General features: G+C 51.6%; 1 protein-coding gene and 1 long non-coding RNA gene across 11 annotated transcripts in view; one reads left to right on the top strand and one right to left on the bottom strand.

Moving 5' to 3' along the window:
* The window catches only part of GLI2 (GLI family zinc finger 2), a 256,865-nt gene that overhangs the window by 127,656 nt on the left and 102,185 nt on the right, over positions 1–27,024 (top strand). For 2 of the 10 annotated variants that reach the window (XM_054549222.2, XM_024243719.3), the window contains exon 1: positions 3,849–4,248. The exons of the other annotated variants lie outside the window; for them this stretch is intronic. In XM_054549222.2, coding sequence (XP_054405197.2) covers positions 3,849–4,248 — 400 coding nt within the window. Of the gene's footprint in view, positions 1–3,848; positions 4,249–27,024 lie in introns of those variants that run through there. 10 annotated transcript variants of the gene reach the window in all.
* Positions 468–4,063, bottom strand: LOC134759579 (uncharacterized). The gene is made up of 3 exons (XR_010135959.1): positions 3,760–4,063; positions 3,282–3,442; positions 468–1,228 (listed from the first exon to the last, which is right to left on the bottom strand). It is a non-coding gene; the product is annotated as an uncharacterized LOC134759579 (long non-coding RNA).

The raw sequence follows: 27,024 nt of genomic DNA, 5'->3' as shown, positions 1-27,024 counted from the left end.
ACAGTCAAGGCCAGCCTGTGTGCTCTTGTCCTGGGGGACAGTGTCTCCCAGAACCACCTTTCCCGGAAGCAGCCCTCCCATCTGTGTGTGCCGGCCCCGCAGGAAGACCATGGCATCCTACCAGTGTCCCCACACGGGCCCTCACAGAGCCTCCTCCTGCAGGCTGCCACCAGGATTCTCCACACCCAGAACTTGCCCTGGCTCCACCAAAGCCCAATAGGTAACCTCTAAGTCTAGTGACTGCCCTTGGGAATTTGTCTACTTCTCCAGCCGCCCTCCACACACAAGTCATTTTGCTGCCAAACTGGCCTTTCCATTGACCCTAATATGCCTGCAGACACAGCAGACACAGCAGACACCACCCTCTCTCCTGTTCACATTGACGCCTCGGCCCCATCAACTCCTCCTCCAAGCAAGAGGCTTCCTGGAAGGGCTGCCGCGGCCTCGCCCTCCTGTGACTCAGCTTATCTGTGCTGTTCCCAGGACATATCAGACCCTTTATTTTGTTCTGAATACAGGCTATTCCCACATACAAATGAGCTGTGTTCTCAAAGGTCGACATATTATAAATCAATGATTTGGAACTTAAATTGCATTTTCCCATAAAAAATAATGTAACATAATATGAGTAGCTTTCCATGTTAGCCCACAAATGCCCAGATAACCCACATTGTGGCTAAGATACTACATAGATGCAGTTAAAACCTCTATTTAAAAAATAATACTAGTAATTAAGTAGACTGAAAATCATTAAGCATCTGATTAAAACAGAATAAAGAACTGTGTGTTATTCACGTGGAGTCCTAGTGCTTGAAGCAAGGAAGGCTCTCATCATAGCAGGAGACACGGCCCATGGTGGATTCCGCAGCCCTGGGCTTGTGCAATCACAGGCGTGGGGTGGAGACCGTGGTCAGGAAGAGGCGAGCACTGACTGGGTCAGGCAGCCCTTGACCAGGGGCAACACGGGCACTGGCTGGAGCCAAGGCATGCCAGGGTCCTGAGAGGCAGTGGTCGGCTGCCGGAGAAATGCCTGCAATTGCTCCTCTCTGGGGAACTTGTGGGCTTCATGCTCCCAGGGTCTCCCAGAAACTCCTGTCAGTCCATCAGCAGGCATGTTGTCCTCTCGTTGGTCTTGAATAAGTCCAAGTTGTGAGTTGTCTAGGCCAAGTCCTCCAATGGCTCAACCACAGCAATAGCCCCTTCCAGGTGCTCCGGTCACCTTGCAGCCCTATGAAGCAGATGTTGTCAACATGGATGAAAACCCAAGACTTGAGTTTTTGCAGCTGGCAAGGGGCAGAGCTGATCCCCAGCTGATCCCCAGCTGATCCCCAGCGAGCCAGGACAGTCTCGATCTCTTGACCTCGTGATCCACCCGCATCGGCCTCCCAAAGTGCTGGGATTATGGGCGTGAGCCACCTCGCCCAGCCCCACCCTCTCTTACCTGAGCAGGTATTTGGCTCTCTGTGGGGCACTTGTATGTCATGGAAGGGCATTTCTTCAAACCCCTCCTCCTCTAAGCCTGGCTGAAGAGAACCAGCTCAGAATCATCACTGCCTATGGAAGGCCTGGCCCAGGCTGCAGACACCTTGGGAAGGGGTCTCTCTGGAGATGGCCGTGGGGTCCAGAGAGCAGCCTTTTCTATGGGGCATTCACTGTTGGGGTCCAACCAGGTCTCTTCCAACTCGGTAATGCCTCATTCTGAGCCTGAACATTGCTCCAGGGAAGCTGAGGGGAAGGGCTGGTGATGGTGCCCTGGGATTCTGCCCGAGGCCTCACTCACTTCCATCTATGGGTAGTATCGAGGCTGGGGAGCCTGAGCCGGAAGGGCTGACTAAATGTGGCTCGAGTGTCTGAGCGCTTGCCTGTGTCAGTGCAGCCCTTCGCGGTTCCAGAGCAGCCACTGCATGGAGAGGAGCCTCACTGATGAGCTCACTGCATGCAAACAGTAACTGGGCCAGGTCCTACTGTCTGCATAGACGCCCTGCCCCCCATGTAACACAGTTGCCACCCGACTACTGTCAGAAGGATCAGGATTCTGAACTTAAGGTGTTCTGTCCTCGACACTAGGAGGGAAGGGGTCCTTCTGGCAATGGTCCCATCAGGAAAGAGTTGGAGGCTCCGTTCCACCAGCCTCCAGCATGGTCTAGTGCTCCCCCGAGGCTAAGGAAAAGTTTGATTCCCTTCCCTTGTTTTCTTTTTGTGGCCTTTGCAGTGCCCTTGGAGGCGGTACCACCCAAGGAGGGGGTCTGCTTTTCAGTTTTGCTGACCCGGGAGCGTTGGGGTTGAGCTTTTTGTGTAAGTGACCAGGACAAACCTCTGATCCCTTTGCAACCCCATGGCCCTATAGAAGTGTCGCTGAAGCAGCGTCTGGTTTGACCATCTTCTCCCCATCCCTCCCATCCCAGGAAGCAACCTGACTCATCTCAAGGGCTGCTGTATGCCGTGGGGAGGGTATATGCGGCACTCAGATAGTGCCAGCCAACGCCTGCTCATGCAGCCCCTCTGCATTCAAGGCTTTGCCATGTGTCCCACTCCGGGTACCCCAGGCAGGCCAGGCTCTCTCTCTGGACCTGGCACGCCCCCTGTTCAAGAGAGGGAAGAGCAGGCCATTTCCAGCCCAACACCCTGTGCCTGTGGGCAGCACTGCCCAGACTCAGAGTGGGGATGCAGTTGGTGTTTATGGGACTCAGTCTTGCTCCCCATGCTGAAAGATGTCCACAGTTCCTTCAAGATTCAAGGAAGGCCCATGCAGGCCTGAGCTGATTTCTTGGCTTAAGATGGGGTCCCATAGCCCCCTGCCTCCTGCATAAGAAACATGTCTTACTCTAGAGGCCTCAGCCTGTGCTCCTGCAGGAATGTAGCAGAGGGTGTTGGGGATAGGGTAGGGCTGAAGCTTGGCCACAGTCAGAGGGTCTCGGGTAGGGACATGGAGTCTGAGCCTCTGACAGGGAGAGCTACAGGACAGGTCAGGGCAAGGGAAGCGGGTGGCCGACTCTGGAGTGCCCCCCTCCTGGTCAGGGCCCTTCCTCCCATCCTGTCCTGGGATTAATGTCAAATGTCTTGTACTTAATGGTAATCCCATTGCTTAAGGTAAGATCTCCCTTTTGGGGACAGAAGAGCCTTTCTTCATATTCTTGATGCCTTGAGATCAGATGCAAAAGAAGGTATAGAATGTCATTGGGGTGGCAAAGAGTGATGATGACAATAGCAATGACCCCCCCCACCCCATTATGTCTCCTGCCATCCCCCACCCCCATTAGCAGAAAATGCAGCATCCTTACATATGGCACCTGGCAGACGGGGCAGGTGGTGAGTGGCTGAGTGGAATCAGCAGTCCTGGCAGACCTCACCAGCAGGTCCGTGAGCTTTGGAGGTGCTGAGGTTCCAATCTTCTGTTTGATTGGAACTCCTTGTCCCAAAGTACTTTTCATGTGTCCACTCCCTGCGGAAGGGAAAAGAGGGTGGGGGTGATTTTCCACAGCTTGATTCAAAAGACTGAAACTCGATGAGTGACATTTCAGGCTGGCTGGGGATGTGGGTTCAGATCCCCCCATGACCCCTGTGTGTGAGGAGCCACCTTCCCCTGCACCACCCGCAGGGACTGCACTTCCTGGCTCTGCGCTCTCAGTGCCCTCAGGGAACTGCAGGGAGCAGGCTCAGAAGGTGCACAGTGGCCTGGGGGCCAGTCATGTCTTTCACAGCCTTGTGTGCCTTGGACAAGTCTCCCTCCCTTCCCGGGCCTCAATTTCCCCTTCTTACCCAGTGGGCTTCCTAGTCCACATGGCCCCTAAGATCCCACCCAGCTTCCTCTTCCTCTTGGGGCCACAGAGTCAGGAGTTCGAGGCACCATGACCCCCAAGTTCCAGACCCTGGAGGGCAGCCGCTGCCCCTGGAAGGCATGCAGACGGCAGCTTCTCCCAGGAGGTGGAATTCATGCGGGCCCCAGTCTGAGAAAGGCACCCGCAGGGAGGACAGCACACTGCCCGCCAGCAGTGTGGCTGGATCCCCGAGTCCAGCCAGCCTTTCCGTTAGCCAGCCAGCCAGCGAGCGCTCCTAAACCCTGGCCGCCGCCGGTTATAAATGATTCATGCAGCCCCGCCTCCCTCGGCGGCCACTTGATGTTCCCTGCGCTCCAGCCCGGCGGTCCACCGCCTCTCCTGCCGCTGGGCAGTGCCGCCGCTGGGCAGTGCCCTCCCCGCACCGCCGCCCCTCTGGGTGCTGCGTCCCTCCGCCCTCCCCGCACGCTGGGTAAGTTGAAGGAGGACGGCAGCTTTTCCTGAGACGCTCCCTGGAAAGGAGTGCTGATGAGGCCGCTCTTGTGTGTGAAGGCCTGGCCTGCAGCGCCCTTCTCCCACGTCCCTTCCCCTTGTCTGCTGCGCTCCAAGTTTGAAGCCAGCAAGCATAAGTAGGCGCCAAGGCAGGGAGGCTGTGCTGGGCCTCAGGCGGGGGGAGCTGGAGGGAAGGAGGGAGGGAGGATGGGGGAGGAAAGAAAGGAACTGGGTGGACACAGCTGGAGGGGAGGAGAGAGAGGCAATGTGCGGGGAGGCATGGAGGCACTGCCGAGAAAATGGAGCAAGAAAATTAGGCGGCTCCTGCGTGGACCCAGGCGAGCGTGCCAGGGACTGGGGGCTCTGGAAGATTCACACTGTCAGCCGTAGGCGTTCTTTCCTGCCCCCCCCGCCCCGCAACGGATGTACTCCGAGCCCCTCGAACTCTCGGGGTACCAGTGAGAACTTTGAACTGAGAGTTTCTTCTGAGATCCGGTAAAGCCGGGCTTCTGAGAGCTCAGTCTTCGCCACTTCAATTCCCCGCGGTTTGAGCTGCCAGGAGGACTCCAGACAAGAAGCTTTATTGTCTGCGAGTCCCAGCTCACGGTTGCTGAGAAAAACATGTGTGTGTTAACACAGCTTCCCGGGGGACTATGCTGTTTTCGCGTGAGGAATAAATTTGGGGAAAGTTAAGTATAGGAGAGAAGGAAACAAAATCATATTGAACAGGAATGTTCTAGAGGCTTGGCAAAATCTAGAAGACACTTTATTTCATCGTCTTTTTTCTTTGTAACATCTATCGAATCTTTCTTCTTTTGACTTCCTAAAGGGCCTTACCCAGCCCTGCCTTCTGGGCCCCAGAGGTCCTAAAAGTGGGAGGACTTTTTCCAGTGGGAGGTGATGCTGCCCCTAAGGCCTTGCAGGGAAGGAACAGGCAGGGGCAACTGGCCCCCTTCCTCCTGGGGACACTTGCATTTTCCCTTTGCCATTCAGAAACAAAGTTAGGTAAGGAGGTGAGACCTTCCTGGGAGCTGCCTTTTGGAAAATGGTGATTGTGACCTCAAATCATGTCAGAGTGTGACTTGCTAGAAGAGAAATGGTAGAGGGAAGAGGGGGCGGGTGGCTGGAACCCTCAGGTAACAGGTAGGGATGCAGCAGCAGTGTCCTGGAAGGACCCTTCTGTGCATTTTGTGGGGAGACTTTCCAGGCCAAGGCAAGGAGAACGTGTGGCATCTTCTGAGAGGGAAAGAGGAGCTCAAGGAAGAGGGGAAAGGTCATTGCCCTTGGACCTTGCAGGAAGCAAGGTGCAGGGGCGGGCACATGGTATTGGAGGTCATGAGATTTGGGATCCTCTCAGTGCAGTGGGAAGGACATGACCAGGTGGTCGTGTGGGGACATGGCTCTAGCTGCTATCTTGAGACAGGACTGGGCCAAGAGTTCTCTATTCTGTTCCATCGGTCTATGTGCCTGTTTTTGTACCAATGCTGTTTTGGCAGGGAAGTCACAGAGAAGACCATTTCTGGGCCTGGAATTCATGAGAGTGGCCTGGCCCGAGTGGGGACAGGGAGGGGAGAGAAGCAACCTGGGGCACACTTCCCTAGCCAGTCCCATGTTTGTGAGACCTGGGAGGGCTGTGGTCAGGGGGCTGGGCCCTGGGGCAACAGTGCCTTTGCATTTGAACACAAAGTGCCACTTGGTATAATGGGCGCAGCTCAGTCTTGGCTGTTCTTGAGTTTTAAACAAATAATGATCCCCACCTTCCAAACAATTTAGTTTTTTTCCCCTAGCTAGCCCCATCACAAACTTTTGAAGCATGAAATGAATTTTGCTGGCCCTCACCAATAGGATCCTTTCCCTAGATAATAGATTTTATGAAATGGCTATAATCCTCCTAGGTAATGAGCAAAAGCTACACTCTCCACTTGGGTCCAGCATTCCTCTTCCTGATTTATGATAGATTGGTTAAAATAGTAAACTGATAGCAGTTGCAAAATAGTCATCAATCACCAGGCAGTGTTGCTTAAACTACAGAAAGGTTTCCAGAAGTGAGATGCTGGAAGCCAGAGAGGGAACAATTTGGCAATCCCAAAGGCATAAAGCACCAGTGAAATCAAATCTCTGTATTTGTATTCTGAAGACAGGGGAGTAGAGTGGCTCAGGGTACTAAGGAAGGAAGGAAATGCAAGCAAACCCATTCCCCAAGGTCAAAGGTCACCCCCTTCCAGGCTCCAGGCTGCAGGGGGACCTTCAGTCCAGGGGGTTCTTCAGGGGGACTGTCCAGAGGGCTCTGCAGGGGGCTGCAGAGCTCTCACCAGTAGGTTTAGTGTTCTGTTTCCTTCTAGACAGTTTTGGAAAGTTTTCCAATTTCTAACATGTATAAACATGTTGGGCTAATATACAGTAATGGCTTTTAAAGCAAAGTTTTTCAAAAGTATAAGAGGATTGACGTGCAAAGCTATCAAGGCCATGCCCAGGTCTCACCCATGCTCCCTCATCCTCTTGCCCCTTTGTCCGGACACCTGGCCTGCCACACCCAGCGCAGGACAGAACTTTTCTTTCCTCCTGTACGCTGAGCTGTCAGACCATGAGTGTTCATCATGGGCTGATGTGATAGTTGATGCTGGAGAAACTAATGTTTTAGGGGCCAAAACAAGGTCTGCAGCACTGTTTCCATGGAACTGCCTTAGTCTGGATGAGTAACCTCATGGCTGTAGATTACTTGCATCATCAGTTCAGAAGGAAACATTCTCCTCCATTGGATGAATGGATGAATGAGTGGTGAGAAGCTGTAGAGATCTTGTGTGGTGTCAATGCCCTCATTTCACAGGGGAGGAAACTGAGTCCCGAGAGAGGGCAGTGACTTGGTTCAGGTCTCAGAGAATTGGTGAAAGAGATTGGAGTATGGCCTCAGCCGAGGTGTGACTGCCAGTGACACCTGCCGGAATGTGAGCTTCACGGATAGCGCTGGCTCACACCTGTGTTGCTTAGTGTAGGCTGCTGAACTGACCACTTGTCCTTGATTATTTCAAGTGGCCGTGCCATGTGCCACCTTCAGACCTGCTGCCAGATCGATCCCAGAGCCTAGGGTGGGACTGTGGTTGTTGTCATCATAGGTGTGTGATTTTCCACAGGTCATATAACCCTCTTGAGCCTCATCTTCCTCTTCTGTGACATGAGAGACTTTTCCTGCAGAACCTGGCGTGTAATACATGCAACCTGCATGCCCACCTTCAGTCCAGCAAGCAGCCATCGGGCACCAATTCTAGACCAGGTCCTGGGCCGCCATAGAAACTCAAAGTTAGATAGGAGCTGGGTGGGAAGGCAAGGAATACTCAGGATTTTGGACACAGCTCTCAACCCCTATTCCTAAATTGAGAAAGGCAAATCCTGGGACTTGAATAAGTAGATTGGGAAGACTCATGGCTGCACTAGTGCATGAAATATTATGGTAAAAGCAGGAGAATAAGGCAGTCCTTTTCTTAGCCCTGTTCTTCTCCAGGCCAGAGCCTGGGCTTTAACACTGACTCAGGCAGCAGCCCCTGCAGAAGCTACCTGCAGCCAGGTTGGCCTGTCCTCCCAGAGCCCCTGCCATGGATGTCCATAGGAGCCTCTTTATCCCAAAGTCATGGCTTCCTTCTCAGAGATAGGGCTGTACTTCCCTGCTTTCCTGGTGCCCACACTGAGCTGTGCATGGTGGACGCTCCATGAGTGTTTACTCAGTGAAGATGTGCGGGAGCTGGCTGATGTTGAGAAACGGAGAAGAGACTTCAGGGCTGGAGAACACAGCTGCCTGAACCTATGCCCAGGCGTCACCCACGCTCCCTCGTCCCCTCGCCACTCTGTCCTGACACCTGGCTGGCCACACCCAGACCAGGACAGAACTTCTCTTTCCTCCTGTACACCAGAGCTGTCAGACCGTGGGTGCTAATCATGGGCTGATCTGTGCTCTTATAGGTATGGTTTGCAAAGGACGTCTTTTGTTCTTGTTAGAGTAGCTAACCTCTCAATCTATTTAATACCTCTTCCCTGGTTGTCCATCATTATGACACATGATTTTCCAAAGGATTTACCATTAGTTAGCAGCACAGGGCTTTCTCCCTGGGGTAGCAGCTACTTGCAGTGAAGAAAATGCATGTTCAATGTAGCAATTTGTCTTTTTTTATATATTTATTATAAGAGTAAATGAGTTATTGTTGGAGACTTCAATATTATTGCAAATTAGGTGCTGCAAACAGAGCCTGGCCCATTTATTATGTTTCTTAACTCCCACAGCAAGCCTACCAGTTCAGAAATCAGCTGAGAGTTGTGGCGCTTCCCAGGGTGAGCATGGAAGGACCCCCGGGGTCTGGGCATGACAACCACGATGTCACATTGTGCCAGAGGCAAAAGAAACAGGAGCCACCTGTGCAGGCGGGTGAGGGGCCCTGGAAGGGAGCACAAAGTTTGTTGTGCCAGGTGGTCAGTGGCTGGTGGGCTGACAGCTGTGGTCAGAGAGCTGGAGGAGGTGGAGTGACCTCACGCTGTGACACTTGCTCCAAGCCCATAGCTGTGGTCATGGAGCAGAGGTGAGGTGGTAGATGTTTCCAGAATGGCCCCTAAGCCATGAACTCACTTTCAAGGTATTGGCAGTTTCGGCCACAGAGGCTGGGCCTGGGTTCCGATTTAGGGTGTGCCGCATGACAGAGAGTGGTGGCTGGAATTAACCGGTTTACAGTGGGGTCCCCTGGAATGGTGCACTCCCCAATGAGGAGCGGCTGCTGCCTAGTCCTGTCCTTTTGCCACCTGCCCAGACTAGGGGTGGACAGAGGGGCTGCAGGATGCATAGAATGTTAGGGTCCTGCCTACCAGAGATGAAGGTCGTACTGCAAAGTGGGCCTGCTGGCTGTGTGTGGTCAACACCAAGAAGTGGGCAGGCTGAGGCCCTGGCATACAGCCCTGCTCCATGGCTGGAAGAGTCCATAGGGAAGGCCACCTAGCCCAGTGATCAGGAGCACAGGCTTCTGGTGACAAGCCAGCCCAGATTGGAGTCCAGGTGTCACCTGCTGGTTGTGTGATTGCGGACAAGATGCTCAACTTTGCTGTAACCTCAGTGTCTCTTCTGTAAAATGGGGCTGATAATCCATAGGTATTATTGGCGTTAAATGAGTTCTTGTGCTTGAAACACTCAGCATAGTACTAGCCCATGGTAAGGGCTCAAATATGTCACTTGTTCAATTACTATTCAGTAGGCTTCTCTGAACGTGACAGGCTAAACTCGAAACATTAATTAGTCACTTCGTTTGATGGCAATAGTAATAAATGTGAGTGACAGACATGAAAGAGGCTACCCTCAGTGTACCACCCAGGGAGAGCCAGAATTAAGATTTTGGAATACATGCTTGCAGTCTTCTGTGTTGTATATAGTGTATGCACAATTATTCACACACACATACCTGCCTGCTTTTTACAAAATGGGATTATATTGTGCTTGCTACCTCGTAACCTTTCCACCTGAGAATGGATACTGTCATTACTGATGCCTTTCCATTCAAGTTGTTCTGCAGTTGCAGTCTCAAACTTTTTGGTCTCAGGACCCCTTTATACCCTCAAAAATTATTGGTAGCTTCAAAGAGCTTTTGTTTTTGTAGTGTGTATTTATTGGTATTTACCGTTCTAGAAATTAAAACTGAGAAATTTAAAAGATATTTTAAACTTATTTAAACCTAATAGTAATAGACCCATTTCATGTTAATGAAAACAACCAATTTTTATGAAAAATATTTTCCAGAACAACAACAAAAATGTGAAAGACAGCATTATTTTTCAATTTGACAGACCTCTTTGCTGTCTGGCCTAGTAGAAGGGTGCATTCTCCTAGCTTTTCCGCCTTGGGTCTGTTGCATAGCAGCCTCTGGACACCCACAGTGTCTATTCAAGAGAGAAGAAGAGTGAAAAACACAAATAATGTATTAGTATAGAGATAGTTTTGACTTTGCAGACCCCTTGAGGCAGTCTTGGGGAACCCCAGGGCTCTGCAGTCTACATTTTGGTCCCCTTTTTAATGCCTTCAGAATGTTTTTGACCTTCCCACCTGAGGCTGGGCTGGGAACATCCCTCCAGCAACCACAGGCTCCCTGGGCCTCCTCATCTGACTGAACCTGTGTCCACAGAGCATCTGAGCTCTCCTCTCTATCACTGTGAAATGGACCGACATAAAATCTCGCTTGTTTGCAGAGTTCGTAACCACAGAGAACATTTCCATACCTTCTCACAATCATCTTTGTGGGGAGACAGCCAGGAGACTGCACCATCTTGCTTAGAACACACATGTTGTGGCCAGATCCCCATGTCAGGAACCTGCTCCAGGGGCAATCTGCTGCCCCCAAGACCTGGGGGTCTGGTTCCGTGGGCTTTCCTCATAGTCTAGGACTTTGGTCACAGGGGAACAATCCAACTCCTGCCTTGTCCTCACCCCAGAGGCTCCCAGCTGCACACAGCTGGCCAGAGTGATGGTGTTCAACCGCCTGGTGCCTCCTTTTCAGAACCACCCCTCCCAGCCAACAGAGCCCGGTCTGTGCGGGCTCCGTGGGTCTGTGTGAGAGCCCCTGTTTGCCTTGGCTTTGGCCTGGCTTCTCAACTGGCTGGCCGGCCCTTTTCAAAAATCGGCTGGGTGTTTTGAAACTTTATTTTCCAAAGAGAAAAATTTCTGGGCCTGTAGCAAGAGGGAAAAAAAATTATAATAATAATCAAAAGCACCAGTAGTCAAAGTAGAATGGTGAGGGTTTGGAGAAACATTGAAAGTTGTCACAAAACAGTGCAGCTCACCCATCAGCCACAGCCCCCCATCTGTGCGCAGAGCCCTAGCCATGCTGGCTTCTCCCTGTGTCAGCGTTTGGGGAAAGACGGATGTGCCCGGAAGCGGGCCTTGCTCCTGTCTGTGTAGACAGGCCGGCGTTGAATGTCTATGGGTGGCATCTATCATCCGTGACCTGTAGCATTTGTACTTGTTGTTTATGGTCTCTCGGCATGCATTGTTTTCTTGGGGCTGAAATATAGCACGCTAATGAGGTATCTGTCTGCTCAGGAGGACGCAGGCAGCTCAGAAAGACACCTCAGCAGCACGCTGACTAGTTTGTCAACAGCCACTCGCTGTGGCAGCTGCTGTCCCAGCCAAGAAGAAAAAAGAGTAGGAAATGCTAGGAGAAACCGCAGCTGGGGGTGGAGGGTACTTGGTGCCTGGGAACCTCAGCTCAGTTGAATGTCTGCCCTGCAGGTGACTTGATGTTTGGCCCTGGTGCCAGTCATTTCTAGGAGGTATACGACTTGGGGGTGTCAAGCAAACTAGATTATGGTCCTAGCTTCCCAGACACTTTTGACCCAAAACACTCGGCTCCCGCAGCCTGTTTCCTAACCAATAAAACGGTGAGGTGACCTCTGCCTTTGTGGGTGTCTGAGACTCGGCAGTGGCCTGTGTTCTGTGCTGGGTAAACGGCATCAGGGAGCCTGCTGGTGGTGCCTGTGCCTGGCATGGGGCTACTTTGTATGTGCGGGTGTTTTTCCTAAGCTGGGACCCGGGGACAGGCATGTGCCATGCATGTCAGCACTCAGTGTCTGAGCAGAGTTAGGCTGACTCAGTGTCTGTTGTTGGTTCTGGGTGCTAACAGGCACAGTGTGGACAAAGGAGCCTGGAAAAGTGGACAACATCTAGAGGGAAGGCCCACAAAGTGACCTCGGGCTGGCCATCATAGCCATAGGGATTCAAGCTCTGGGAACGAGAGGGACCACGGTGCTGCTCACTTGGAGGAGGGTATATGGGGAAGGAGCAAAGTCATTTCTCCATGGGGAAATGGCCCATGAGGCCAGGCAGAGAAGAGGACGGTCTTGGAAGGATTTGCGAGGAGAGTTATACAGTAGACACAGCCTGTCCTGTAGACCCCACCCTGTGTCGAGTGCTAACGGCAGTGCTAATAGCTGCTGCTGTTTATGGAGCACTAGTTGCAGCCAGGCCTCTGCAGACAGTATGCCTCTTCTTCGCCTCAGGACACCCTTGCATGTGTTATTACCTATAAATTCTGGGCGGTCAGGCACGATCTAAACCCCAGGAGGATTCTAGTGGAATTCTCTAAGCTGACTATAAAATTCACATGGAAGGCAACAAAACGCCAAAGAGCCAGGACTAAAAGATGACAGTGATGGGGGATGAGGTGGGGGGGCTGGCCTACCAGATGCTAAACCATACTATAAAGCTGTAGTGATTAAGACACAGTGTTGGGACAGAACGGAGAGGCCAGAAATAGACGAGTACAACTGGGGATTTCGTTCTCTTTTAACAAGGATGGCTGTTCAAATCATAGGGAAAGAATGGACTGTTCAGTAGGCAGTGCTAAGACAATTGGTTATGGAGGGGAAAAGTTAAAGCCATGCCAAATGCTCCTTACAAAAATAAATGCAGGCCGGGTGCAGTGGCTCACGCCTGTAATCCCAGCACTTTGGGAGGCCGAGGCAGGTGGATCACGAGGTCAGGAGATGGAGACCATCCTGGCTAACGCAGTGAAACCCCGTCTCTACTAAAAATACAAAAAACTTAGCCGGGCGTGGTGGTGGGTGCCTGTAGTCCCAGCTACTCGGGAGGCTGAGGCAGGAGAATGGCGTGGACCCGGGACGTGGAGCTTGCAGTGAGCCGAGATAGCACCACTGCACTCCAGCTTGGGCGACAGAGCGAGACTCCGTCTCAAATAAATAAATAAATAAATAAATAAATAAATAAATGCAAAGTGGAATCAGGAGCTAAATTTCTTAAACACCCAAAATGGTAGCAGTGGGTCCCTCCACTCAGCTGCTCCAGCAGCCGCTCTTCCCCCGGAAGCTCACTGATATTCTCCCAGCAGCAAAGATAAATGAGATCAAATCTCACCAGGAGGAAGATTTAAAAATCACTTAATACAGTTTAAAATAGTCACCAGAGAAATCAGACAAGTAGGGGATGGCAGAAGGTGGAGAAGGGGGACTTTTCTTGCAGGGGTTTGCAGCTGGCAGGGTTGGAGGAGGGACACAGGTGAGTCACATGCCCTCTGAGGAAGGCCTGGCTCCACTGGGGCTTTGCGTGCCAGCTCCCAGTGGGTCGGCAGGGAGGAGCGAGGTTCTGTTGGCCCTGCTGAGGCCACCCATGTCAGGGTCAGGCACATGGGGTCCGAGGCAGGTGGAGACTCATTCTGAAAAGGCAGATGCACTTGCAGAATGATGTTTAGGCTTTGGGCCCTGTTTGCACGGCCCTTTCCGTGTCCCTGTGCTTAACTGTAGGTTCCTTATTTAATATTCTTTTGCTTAAGACGTGCCCCCAACTGTGTAAGCTTCAGGTCCCATGGAACCTGGGCTGGTCCACTGCTCACTCAGTAGGCAGCAGTAAGTTGGAAGAGGCCTGAGAAGTCCTGGGAGGGGCGGGGCCTCAGCCTTGGGTCAGCCGGTGATGCATTTGCGTGGAGCTTGGCCCAGCTCCTCAGCATGACCTTGGGGTGGCTTGCCTGGCCTCCCCTCCTCCTCCAGCAGGTCCAGAGCCTTGCCCCTGAGCACTGTCCCTGGAGCTCTTCCCAGCTTGCCCATCACACCACATCAGTCTGAACTCCCTGAGATCAGACTGTGGGCCCAATGCACAGACCCTGTGTCACTTATTTGTTTCTCCAGGGCCTTGCATGTAGATATTTGAGAAAATTTTAAACTATTTTGATGTGGCTTAAAAATGGCCACGCGTCCTTCAAAAAAAGTATGCAAATACAACATACATAACCGTAAAGTGCATGCATCTTAAGTGGAGGGCTTGGTGAATTTTTGTCGTTTGAACACATCCACGTAACCAGCACCCAGATCAAGAGACAGACCATGACCATGAGCCGAAGCCCCCCTGTGCCCACTCCCAGTCACTAGCCACCACTCCCCCATTTTGGGACAACCATACTTCTGACTTCTGAGAGCATAGCTTAGTTTTGCTTGCTTTTGTTCTTTATGTCAATGGAATTATGCAGTGTATGCACTTTTCTATCTGGTTGCTTTCTTATGTTTAGGGGATTCATTCGTATTATTACCTGTAGTTGTGGTTTGCTCTTCTCATTGTTGAATAATATTTTTTCCTGTTATTGTGGATATAGCACAATATACCAATCTTTTCTAATGTTGATGGGCATTTGGGTTGTTTCCAGTTTGGGGCTATTCTGTGCTGCTTATGAACAGCCTTGGATGGTCTCAATGAATGTATGTGTGCATTTTTCCCGGGTATATACCTAGGAATGGAACTGCTGGGTCGCAGGAGGCACATGTGGTCAGCTCTGATAAATACTGCCAGCTGTCCAAAGTGATTGTACCAATTTCCTTAGTTCTGATACTGGAATTTGCTATTAAAAGATTTATTTTCTCAAACATTCTTTTATATTAACATCTAGGAAAAACTGTTGAGATCAATATGGATACATTAAAGTGTTGGCTGAGCCTGGGTCCCTGATGAGAAACTGAAGAATTGTGAACTTCAGAAAAATAGACCTGGGGGAATATTCTGTGACTCACTGATTCCCTCACTTACCTATTTGTTCTTCCTTCAGCCACAGATATTCATTATGTGTATCCTCCCTCCCAGGGGCAGAGCAAAGAAGTCAAGACAATCTTTCCTTCTTATGATACCACCGTCAAATGTATTAGTTATTTCTTCTTGCCAATAATGGCTCTAACTGAGGAAGCCCATCTCTTTATACAAAAAATTAGGTTCAGGAAGAGCTGCCTAAGCAGAATCATGGTTGTCGTAAAGTCACTTTATGGTGTTTAAAGACTTGGCTGAATAAAGGGGAAAGTTTAAATAAATTAGTGTCTAGCTATGGACTGGGTATGAATCCACTAAAATATTTATGAAGAATCTTAATGACATAGTACAATATTAAAAGGAAAAAAAGGATACAGAATTATATACACAGTATAAAAGTTATTTTTTTAAACTCATATCCTGTCGCAAAAAGACAAAAAAACACACACTTGGTCTCGTTTTTCTGGTTTTAAAAATCTTTCGGCCAGGCGCAGTGGCTCACGCCTGTAATCTCAGCACTTTGGGAGGCCGAGGTGGGCGGATCGCAGGTCAGGAGATCGAGACCATCCTGGCTAACACAGTGAAACCCCGTCTCTACTAAAAATACAAAAAATTAGCCGGGCATGGTGGTGCGTGCCTGTAATCCCAGCTACTCAGGAAGTCAGGAGAATCGCTTGAACCCGGGAGGCAGAGGTTGCAGTGAACCGAGATCACACCACTGCACTCCAGCCTGGGTGACAGAGCGAGACTCCATCTTAAAAAAACAAACAAACAAACAAACAAAAAAACAAAAAAAACTTTCTTCTGGCTGCAGTCCTCCAGCTCACCCCTTCTTGCCCAATTCTGTTCTCTCAGCATCCTCAGAAGCTCAGTCTGCAAGCATGGAGAGGATAGTGTGTGTCTCCTCCGGCATTGCCCTGTGGGGTTTGGAATGGCGCTGGCTGCCTGGGCCTGGCGTTAGCTCGTGGATCTCGGTTGCAGATCAGTTTCCTTCTCCAGGAGGGGCAGGGACTTCACTTTCTATGGCTTCTATGCTTTCCTGGGGCCCAGCATGAGGCCTTTTGCCAGGACTGTGCAGCCCAGACTTGTTCCCAGGACAATGGGTGAGATGGAAAAGGGCTTGGTACTAGTGGAGGCACTTAGCGGCTGCAGCTGAGTGTTGGGAAGGGCTGGAGAGTCAGTTGCAGCCAGGTCTGGAGGGGCTGTGTGCCCAGCTTCAGAGCTTGGCTTTTGACCAGGTTTTTGTGTTAGAATCCTCACTCTGGTGGATTGGAGGGAGCCCCAGAGTGAACACGGAGAGACCTCCTAGCCAGGCAGGAGATAACCTGCGATCAGGGCAGTAGTTCCTCGCCCGTACATGGGGAGACAGCATGAGCAGTTAGGAGGAGGATGGTGTCCACAGTGGTCGGATGGCACCCCAGCCAGGCCACGGTGGGCTGGACAGCACTCTCAGGTGACACGTGGCCACCTACCTGCCTCTGGCTGCGGCCCCGCCACGGGCTGGATGCCTGGATGAATCTCAGGCTGGAGTCACTTAATGGCTGGGCTGTCACCCTGCAGTAACCCATAATTACTACTTAGGAGTTTGCGGACGAAAAGCAGTAGATTCCAATTGAGTGTGTTAAACTCTGCACGCGCCTGTTCTAATGAGGAGCTTGTAACCTATGAGAGCCCGTCTGCTGCGGGAGGCGGGCTCTTGAGCCAGAGAAGCCAGCCAGTCATTTTCTCCAGCCTCTAGCTGAGCCTCCACGGCCAGCCATATTTCAGCATTTAGGATTTTAAGTGCTGGTTAAAATGCTCATATAGGGAAGTGTGTATATTTTCATATTTCTGCATATCGTGCTAGAGACGAGGGTAGGAATAAATTGGTGTGGCCAGAGATGCCACTTCAAGCTCCTTTATTCCCTGTCTGTGCACAGTGTTAAACTGGGCTGTGTCTGACTTCCCAACCTTCATTCTGTGGGGGGCTCTTATTGCGGAAAGAAAGTTGTCTTAAAGGACCCTGGAGTGTGAGGGATAGAAAAGCGAAAGGTTTCTCTCTGCAAACAGGCAGTGCTGAGTGGTCGCCAGCTTAGAGCCCGTCGTCCAGACGCTTCGTTTTCTCTCTGTTTTACATGAATTTCCACTGCACAGCCATTGGGGTTTTGCTAGTTGGGAATTTTAATTACAGAATTGGGCAAACTTCATTACTTTTCATTCAGGTTTAAGGAAAGGGGGTTGATTAAATTCATCCATCTTCCCCACAGAAGTCCAGCCTCTGAGGTTTAATCCCGTTGCCTGAAGTCCCCATCGCCGCGCCATCCTCCTTCCTCTTTCCCCGCCTCGCAAACAACGGCTCTCCTTCCAACTCCGCCACCTGTTCCGACCCCGGCTCTGCCCGCAGGAGGGGAAACCAGGTCACATCTGTGGTCATTCACAAACAAACACAGCTCTGCTTTGCCCCACCAAGAGGCTGAGCCTGTGGTTTTTCTGTCCAGGTCCTGAAACACCCCAGACAGCAAGAAAACCAGAAAAAAGCAGCTATGGGCTAGATTAGGACAATTGAGGCGTCAGCGTATGACAGAGATTATAAATGTGTACCTCCTGGCTAAATTATGTCTTTCTCTAGCAGAATTGTGATTTGAACTGCTTTTGAAAATTAAAATGTTGGTATGTGAGGTGAAAATGAGCTTAATCTGGGGTGTTGAATAATTGTTTTCAGCCATTGAACACAAGTCCCAGCATAGCATCTACCTAGCTACATGGATGGAAATGCAAATATCGCCCCCCCGCCCCCACCAGGGAGCAAAATGTGAAATTTGTCTTTCTTATTAGCCATGTTTCGAAGGCAGCACCCCCTGTTACCATGATAACATAACTTTGTGCACCTCCATTTCTGAATCTGTAAAATGGGGGCAAGTCACTAACCTTATAAGATGGTCAGTGGAATTAACTAAGCAAATTTATCTAAAGCGCCTGACACCCTTTCAGGCACACAGAGGTTCCAAGATCTTCAACGTTACGCTTTCAAGAAAGGCAACTCAAGTTCAGGACTTCTGAATCCTACTCCAAATACCCTGTCATAGTCAACACATCCCTGAAGTTCCCTACACCATGCCTAGAAGCACTGAGGCTGGGCAGTATCTGCTTGTGAAAGGCCTGGCCCCCTTCCCCAGGGTCCTGCTTGAATGTCAGAGGACAGGTGGGGAGGAGGATGGGTGGAGAAGGACAGTGGCAGGGAGGACAGTGGGGAGAGGACAGGTAGGGTAGGGCAGGAGTGGGAGGACTGTGGGAGGTGGACAGGTTGGGGGAGGACAGTGGGGGAAAGACAGTGGTGGGGAGGACAGGTAGGGGAGGGCAGGTAGCAGGAGGATAGCTGGGGTGGCGGGGGGGAGGACAGGTGGGGGAGGACAGTGCAAGGACGGCAGGTTGGGGGAGGACAGTGTGGGGACAGCAGGTGGGGGGAGGATAGTTGGGGGAGGACAGTGGGGAGAGGGCAGGTGGGGGAAGGGCAGTGGGGGAGGACAGTGCGGGGGAGAACAGTGCGGGGTGGCAGGTGGCGGGGAGGACAGTGGGGGAAGGACAGTGGGGAGAAGACAATCGGGGGAGGACAGGGTGGGGAGGACAGTGGGGAGAGGACAGTGGCGGGGAGGGCCAGTGGGGGGAATTGGGGGGATGGTAGGTGGGGGGAGGACAGTGGAGGAGGGCAGGTTGGGGAGGACAGTGGGGAGAAGACAGTGGGGGGAGGACAGAGGTGGGGACAGTAGAGGGCAAGGACAGGTGGGAGAGGGGCATGTGAGAAGGAGGGCAGGTGGAGCTGGCAGCATCATGAACTTGTGGAATAGCAAAGGGAGTTGGGGCTCTGAATGTCAGCCCAGCAACCAAAGATAGCTGGCAACGAATGGTCCGGGTGTTTTGGGATGGAATGTCACAGGGGACCACTAAGCCCCTGTATGTTGATTCCAGAATACACTATCCAGGTCCAGGGTGCAGGGGCTAGAACTTGCAGATCAAACAATTCACACCACTTCAGGAGTTGAACTTGGCTGTGAGTTTGCGTCTGGTCTCTGGACCCACGTGGCTGCCTACAGTGAACTTGACCTTTAGGGGCTCTGGCTTCTGGAAGGAGGGAGTTCCAGGAGCCACATCCTCCTTCCAGGAGGCCAGGTGACATGGACAACGTGAGGGAAGGCAGCCAGGGCGTGAGGCCTTGGGTTGGGTCTCCAGGGCAGCTCACTACAGGGAAGGAGCAAAGGTGGCGAAGGATCACCCGAGAGATGCTGCTTGGGCTGGAGGGCGCCCGCTGCAGGTGTCCCCTGCTGCCGGCTGCGGGATGTGATCAGCGCTCCTAGCTTCATGGCCTCAGTTCACTCGCCTGTGAAATGTAGGTGTGTGTCCCTGGAGTCCCTCCAAAGCTCTGTGAATTTGTGGAACGCAGATGGAGGGAAGGTCAAGCTTGGGAGAGGGCGGTGGCTTCGGCTGCAATGTGGAGCTGACGAGCACGGCAGCAGGCCTGGCTGGCCTGTCTTTGAGCGAGGGTGTCTGGGCCCACCCTCCTCTGTCGGATCCCTTGGTCTTCTGTCCCTCATTGGACATGGGGATCTGACTGCCGTCCAGGACGTCCCCCTCTGGGTCCTGCTGGCATTACTCCAGAACCACTTCATCTTCCTTGCCCTCCGGGGCTGAGATAGCTGGTTTGGTCTCACATCTGGTCTTAAGTGGGTCTTTTTTTTTTCTTCTCATTTTGTCTATCTTAAAATCAGGTTTATGGAGCTATAAATTACATATAATAAAATGCACCCTTTTGAGGCATACAGTTCTGTTAATTTTAACAAATGTATACAGTTGTGTAACCATCACAACTAAGATACAGAACAGTTCCCTCTCCCCAGAGCGGGCATCCTGTCCCTCCGTAGCTGCTCTCCCACCCTCCTACCCCCCACAGCCCCTGGAACACTCTATTATGTTTCCCGTCCCTATAATTTTGCCTTTTCCTGAATATCATATAAATGGCATCATAAAGTATGTTTAGCTGGGGCTTTTGAGAGAGAAGTAACAGGTTCCTTCAGTGGGTTTAGCCTTTTGTTTGCACCTGCTCTCGTGAAAAGGTCTATGCTTTTATCAAGCCTAAAAGATAACCTTGGCCGGGCTGGTGGCTCACACCTGTAATCCCAGCATGTTGGGAGGTGAAGGTGGGCAGATCGCTTGAGCCCAGGAGTTTGAGACCAGCCTGGGCAGCATGGCAAAACCCCATCTCTATTTTAAAAAAGAAAAATTAGCCGAGCATGGTGGCACGTGCCTACAGTCCCAGCTACTTGGAAGGCTGAGGTGGGAGAATCACTTGAGGCCAAGAGGTTGAGGCTACAGTTAACTAAGGTTGCACCACGGCACCCCAGCCCAGGTGACAGAGCGAAACCTTGTCTCAAAGCAAACAAACAAACAAACCCACGATAACCTTGAAGAAGACAGCCTCACTGTACAGGAAGCTCTGGTGTGTGCAGGTATTTGTAGAGCATTTGCTACACTGATGCTCTACATCAGTGTAACAGATGAGGAAACCGGGGCTCAGAGAAGTGTAGTCATTCACTGTGGTCACATAGCTCAGATCTGAGCCCACTTCTGTCATCCTTACTATTCTGTGTGGTTCTTTGGCTGAGTCTTGGATGAGGGATACTTACAATGATAGGTAGCCTCTGGCCCCTGGTGGTGGGGGTAGGGAGTGGGAGGGTGGGGGTAGGGAGTGGGAGAGTGGGGGAGGTAGAAGGAAGCCCCTAGATCCAGGCCTCTAGCTCCTATCTCTACGGGGGACTCCCTTCCAAGGAAAATTGTCTGTGCTCCAGACCCTCCCAGCAGATGAGTGTGTGGAGACCTGATTTTAGGGAGTGGGGATTTGCACCCTTCCGCAGGCCACCCCTGTGTTCCTGCTTGTACTTTTGCATAGCCACCACCTGAAGTTAGGGCAGCCCCAGCCCTGGGGGAGACTTTAGAGGCCAGGGGCAGCTCAGTGCTGGGCTCACAACCACAGAACACCAGCTTTCCTGGCCTAGGTCACACTTTGCCAGGCCACACCATGAAGGGGAGAGAGCGCCCATCCTTGGGGAGCAGGATCCAGGGTCTGTGAGACCCAGGCGTGGGCTGCAGGGAGAGTGAGGTTGTCCACACGGATGGTGGAGTGGACAGAGAGGCCAGCAGAGGCTGCGCGCCCATGTGCGGGCCAAGGGGAGAGCGTAGGTAAAGGACAGTATTGCAGTCTTGGGACCAAGTGCCACTAAACCTTATGGGTAATGGGTTTTTCATCCCCTGGGTAATAGGAGACACCAAAAAATGAGGACATTACTTAGTGAGTCCCTCACCTCCCTGGCCCCATTCAGCAGACTCGGAGGAAGGACATTGCCCAGCATTGAGCCGTGTGTGGATTTAATGGGGTTTCCAGCTAAACCTTCCATCAAATTTACGGCTGTGCCTGTCTCCTGACCTTCCCCCTCACACATTCTTTTCAGAAATGAAGCTGTGTGCAGGCTGTGAGGTGTCACTTCCCCCACGCTGGAGATATACAGCTTGGGCCCGGGTTGAGATGATGGATTTAATCAGGCTGGGTCCCCGCAGTCCACCCGCCCCTAAGCTGAGTGACATTAGGGCGGCCGTCGGAGTCCAGCTAGAGTGGACAGCATGGAGCCAGCAAGTGTTCGTCCTGCCAGCCACAGGCCTCTGCCCAGCCTTGCCTCACCTCCTTGCTGGGAGAGTGGCGGGTAGGGGCCCAACATCTGCTCACCCCCTGGGCCGGAAGGTGGGGGTCTTCCTGTCATCTTCTCCCACAGACCCCTCCTCCTATCATTGCTGCCGTGGTGGGAGCATCATCAGCCGGCCTCACTCCTGCTTTCCCCACTATCCTAACAGCTGGGCTGCTCCCGGCTCCCTCTCCATTCATTTCTTGCCTTCCATCTTGGAAGTGTTCAGTGTCTGCTGAATCCTCCCACCCCAACCTCACTGCCCCTCCAGAGCTTATTGCCATTCAAATCCAGCTCAAATGTCACAACCTCCAGGAGGCTTCCCCCGATCTCATCACCCCCAGGGAAGAGATCTCCCTTCTGCACCCCACGCAGAGCGGGTCCTAGAGGGTGAGCCTTTCTGTGTATGCCCGGTTGTTGCTGGGCCTGGCCCGTGGAAGAGACCCAGTAAGTAGACACTGTCATTGTCACAGGGCCATGTTGTCAGATGCCTGCTCCAGAGAGTGAAGCTGCAGCTACATTGCCAAGCTCACTGGGTTTTGTAAATGGCCCCTCAACCTCAAAGGCAGCAGCTGTAGTCTCACAGCTGGCCTCTGGGGAGGCTGCCCTCCGAGGGTGGCTACCCTGAACCTGGCCACCCCAGCCTCAGAAATGCCGACAAGGCCTTTCCACCCATCTCTTCTGGGGCAGCATGTGGTTTCATGGCCCTTCCCTGACTGATCCCGTGTTCATCTCACCGACTGCCTCAGAGGCCTCGGGGCCAGGGGCGGGGCAGCCATAGCAACAGGCAGCGTCCAGTGCCCACTCGGGCACACAGGGCCCTTGAGGCAGCTGCTGGCAACAGGAGGCATCTAGCAGGTGGGCAGAGGGACTCAGGCTTGAGGCCACGGGGAGGATTAAAAATAAAGTCGCCTCTGCTCCCTGGAAGCCGAGGCCTCTGTACTTGGAGTTGGAGGATGACAGACACAGGAGGAGGGAGAATCTGCTAGCACCAAACTCCACTCTACCTGGTCATGTGTGGGAGCAGGACCTCACGTGTGGGACACTATCATTCACATTCAAGTGATCATTATTATCACACAGGGCTGTGAGCTAAAACCGTACTTCTGTCATTCTTTGGCTCTAAGAAAATGAAAAAGAGAAGTAACTCCATTTACTGAGCACCTGTTATATACCAGATCATTTTACACGCATTAGCTTGCCATCCTTATACTGGCCTCAGGAGGTGAGAACCCCTATTCTCATTTTTCCAAAGTAAGTGTGTGTGTGTGTGTCTGTGTGTGTTTTGGTTTGGGGTTTTTTTTTGAGACAGGGTCTTGGAACCCCTATTCTCATTTTTCCAAAGTGTGTGTGTGTATGTATTTTGGTTTTGGGTTTTTTTTTTTTTTTTTGAGTCAGGGTCTTGCTGTTTGCCCAGGCTGGAGTGCAGTGTCATTGATCATGGCTCACTGCAGCCTTGTCCTGTTGGGCTTCAGCGATCCTCCCACCTCACCCACTGGAGTAGTTGGGACCACAGGCGTGCACCACCACACTTAGCTAAGTTTTTAAATTTTTTGTAGAGGAGAGGTCTCATTATTTTGCTCAGGCTGATCTCGAACTCCTGGACTCAAGTGATACTCCCACCTTGGCCTCCCTAAGTGCTGGGATTACAGGCATGAACCACTGGGCACAGCCCCAAAGTGTTTATGAAAGGGAGTGGCAGGGTCAGACCTGCGCTCCAGAGAGCTCATACTAGCCTTCCTGAGGGGCATGAGAGGGTGAGGCACAGGTGGAAAGGACGGGAGCCTGCTTAGTGAGCTGCTGAGACAGACAGGAAATAAAGGGGCCTGGAGTGGGACCGCGGTAACCTGCATGCTGGCCCCAAGCCGCACCTGATGGGTGGATCCAGGGCCCCAAGGAACCCCGGACGTTGCTGGCTGGGTGGATGGCGGTGCCCTTGCTGAGGCAGGAGACCCTGCCCAGGAGCAAGCACAAGGTGCTGGGAGAAGATGCCACGGTCTGTCTGTGTCAGGCGAGGCACATCCAAGATGCCCGGGGCTCACGCAAGGGCTGAACGGAGAGATCCAGGGCTCAGAAGAGAGATCCGGGCCCGAGACGCAGATGCAGAAACAAATGGTGAAAATACTCATCCAACACACCCACGTTTTTCCCCCGTAGGTGCCAGTGACACTGTGGGAAGATGCCTGGCTTCCCAAGCACACCTCAGACGCTGGCCCCCGATCAATGTCTGTGGTCCTTGAAAGCAGATGGCCAGATGCCCTGCCTGAAAACTCCCACATGGCAAGTGGTAGATGTCACAAGCCGCAGAGCACCCCCCGCCCACAAGATCCCCCAGCCTGCCTGTGGGAGGGAACATCCTATTCTGGTGCTTTTGATCTCTTCCTGCAAATACGCAGCTCAGGCGACCTGGGAATATTCCCCCACAGTGAACCTGAATTGATGCTCACCAAATTAGATCAATTCCAGCCGGAGCCTGGAGCCTGTGATTATCACCCTCTCACCGTGCCCTTTCCCTTGCTGGGCTGCGTGTTGGATTTCCAAAGGCTTGTAATCAACAGCAGAGAGAGCTATGTATAGCCCACTCCCCGTGCTGGCGAAGCCCGGCAAGGCCACTGTTTGAGGTTAGGCTTGAGTCAACTTGTACCATGTACTTGGGAGCCATTCAAAAGAGGCGGTGCACACACAAATCATGAGGGGGCTAATCAGAAGTTTGGGTATTTAGTGGGATATGTACACAGCAATCATTGTTGGAAGCGCCCTTCTCCCACAGAGGCCATTATCCCGGAGCGGGGTGCTGTTTGCCTGGTTTTGTCCGCGCCACACTTTGCATTCACTTGATGGATTGTCAGGGTCGGGGGTCTCCTCCTTGGGAAACAGTGGAGTGGCTGCTCAGCACACTCTTAAGAGGAAGGGGAGCGCTAATACCAGCGTTTGCCCAGGTCCTTGAGAGGGCCCGGGAATCCTAACGCAGTGCTAGATCAATATGACAGGCACTAAGAAGCTTGGGACATGCATTCACAAACCCCTTTTATTGCTCCACTCCAAGCCAGGGAGAGGGGAGCCGCGGCTTGGGCGCAGCTAGCAGGACCTGGCCGGCAGGCTCTTGTTTGTTTTCCCGGCTGCGGTGGCCTGCGGTTCAGTTCAAGTTTGCCAAAGTGATTTGGAGTGGCCTTCCCCAGCCGAGCCTTGCGTGGGACCTCTTAAGCCCCTGCTCCGTCACCTGCCTTCTTTCTGTCTGGCTGGATGCCAAAAAGAAACCTCCAGAGGGAGAAGGGAGACGGGGAGGGGTAGAAGGGAGGCCTGTTTTGCCCGCTGGGGCAAGGGCAGCTGTTTATCTGGGGGTAAACACTCTTAGTTGCCAAAATGCCCTGCAGTTTAGTGATGTTGCTTTCTCGTTTGGCAAGGCGAGAGGTGTTTTTGTTTTATTTTTGGTATTTTCCTGGGACATCTGTGACACCTGTTGACTCCATGAGTTCTCTCAATGGGACATCATTGCTGAATATTAGGAACAAAGGCCGAGGGTTCCAAATTCTCTCCTTTTGAACAGCACCGCCATCACTTTTATCTTCTTAATTTTCATGGTGTTTTTTTCTCTTCAGACAGGAGAGACCCTGTGCAGTGTGATTCAGGGGAGGGTGGGCACCAGTGAGAGACACACCGGCCGTGAGGGCCATGTTCCCTAACAAGCCCAGTGTTGGGTGTCGACAGGGCCTGCTAGGTTGTGTGTGGTTTGGGTGTGGTGGGTGGGGAGATTGTTGAGTTTTTTTTTATTGCAACCAGTCTTCAGGGCAATCAGGGATTTTCTTTTCTTTCTTTGTTCAGAAACGTGTGAGGAAAGCTGACTAGCATTGATGATGCTGGGTTTTCTCTAATGGCCTTCTATTCAGGGTTGCTGCTTGCATGTTCCAGTTCTGGGTCAGGACTCATGGCTAGCATTGGCTGACATCTCAGTAGCAAGTCTTTTTTCCAGGAGAACCCAGCACTTCAAAGGCTTATCAGTTAGTGGTGACTTTGTGTTTCTAGTTCTCCATGTTGATGGCTAAAATGGAGACAGTTGAGTTGTCCCCAAGAGGGGACCAAGTCTTTCCTTTTCCCTGGGGGTGGGGAGGGTAGAGTGAAGGAGGCCCAGGCTAGACGGCCGTGAGGACTCTGTCCAGAAAGGGCCCCTCCAGCAAGGGTGATGGGTTGGGCGCTGCAGGACACCGGAGAAACAGAATGCATCTTTTATCTGGTCCTCCGAAAGAAGGAAGTGCGGTGGCCATAGCCTCCTCTTTTAGCCCTTTTCTGCCTCTGTGTCTCAGAAAAGGCTTGAAAGGGCTGGAAGTTCTGCGGGTGATGTTAGCCTGCTGAGATGCTCGAGGAGACTCAAATGGCTCTTTCTTTGTATCACGTCTTTCCTGTCAACTCATACCCCACCTTGAGCCAGCCCTCGGAAGATGGTTGCAAGAGACACACCTTGGGCGGTAAAGGCGGAGAAAGAATGCTTTCCAGCTCAGAGAGTGAGCTCCTCCACCGAGGAAGGATGAGAAATCACAGCCTTCAGGATCCCAGGTCAGGCACGGGACTCTTAGACTTGACACCATAAGCATGATTCATAAAAGGAATGAGTGACACATTGGACCTCACCAAAATCAAAAATTTTGCTCTTCGAAAGACCCTGTTGAGAGGGTGAAAAGTCAGGCTGCAGAATGGAAGAAAATATTTGCAAACCTCATACCTGACAAGGGACTAGTACATAGAATATGTACTCAAAACTCAACAATAAAAAAGATACAATACAATTAGAAAATGGACAAAAAACAGGAAGAGACCTTTCACAAAAGAGGATGATATAAATGGCCAATAAGCACATGAAAAGGTGTTCAACTTCACTAGCCATTAGGGAAATGCTAATTACAACTGAGCAAGGTATTATACACACATCAGAATGGTTAAAAGAAAAAATATTCATAGTGAGAATGCAGAGAAACAGGAGTACTCACACATTGCTGGTGGGAACATAAGATGGTACAGCCTCTCTAGAAAACAGTCTGAAAGCTTCTTATAAAGGTAAACATACTGCATAGGACCCAACAGTTACACCCTTGGACATTTATGCCAGAGAAGTGAAAATTTATATTCACACAAAAACCTGTATACAAATATTTATAACAGTTTTATTTGTGATATCCCTGAACTGGAAACAGCCCAGATGTCTTTTCGTGGTCGAGTGGTTAGACAAACTGTGGCACATTCATACCAGGGAATACTACTCAGCAGTGAAAAGGGACAAACCACAGATGCCTGTACCAATTTGGCTGATTCTTCAGGGAATTATGCTGAGTGCAAAAGCCAATCCCAAAAGGTTACAAACTATATGGTTCCATTTATGTAACATGTTTGATGTGATGAAATTTTAGAAATGGAGAACACATCAATGGTTTCCAGGGTTTAATGACAGTAGCGGTGAGGGAGAGGAGGGCAGCAGAAGGGTCCTCATCATGACAGAACTGTTCAGTATCCTGAC

The sequence above is a fragment of the Pongo abelii genome, chromosome 11, assembly GCF_028885655.2.
Source record: "Pongo abelii isolate AG06213 chromosome 11, NHGRI_mPonAbe1-v2.0_pri, whole genome shotgun sequence".
Lineage (NCBI taxonomy): Eukaryota > Metazoa > Chordata > Mammalia > Primates > Hominidae > Pongo > Pongo abelii.
The sequence above is the reverse complement of the archived record's forward strand: the minus strand, read 5'-3'. Positions and strand labels throughout refer to the sequence as shown.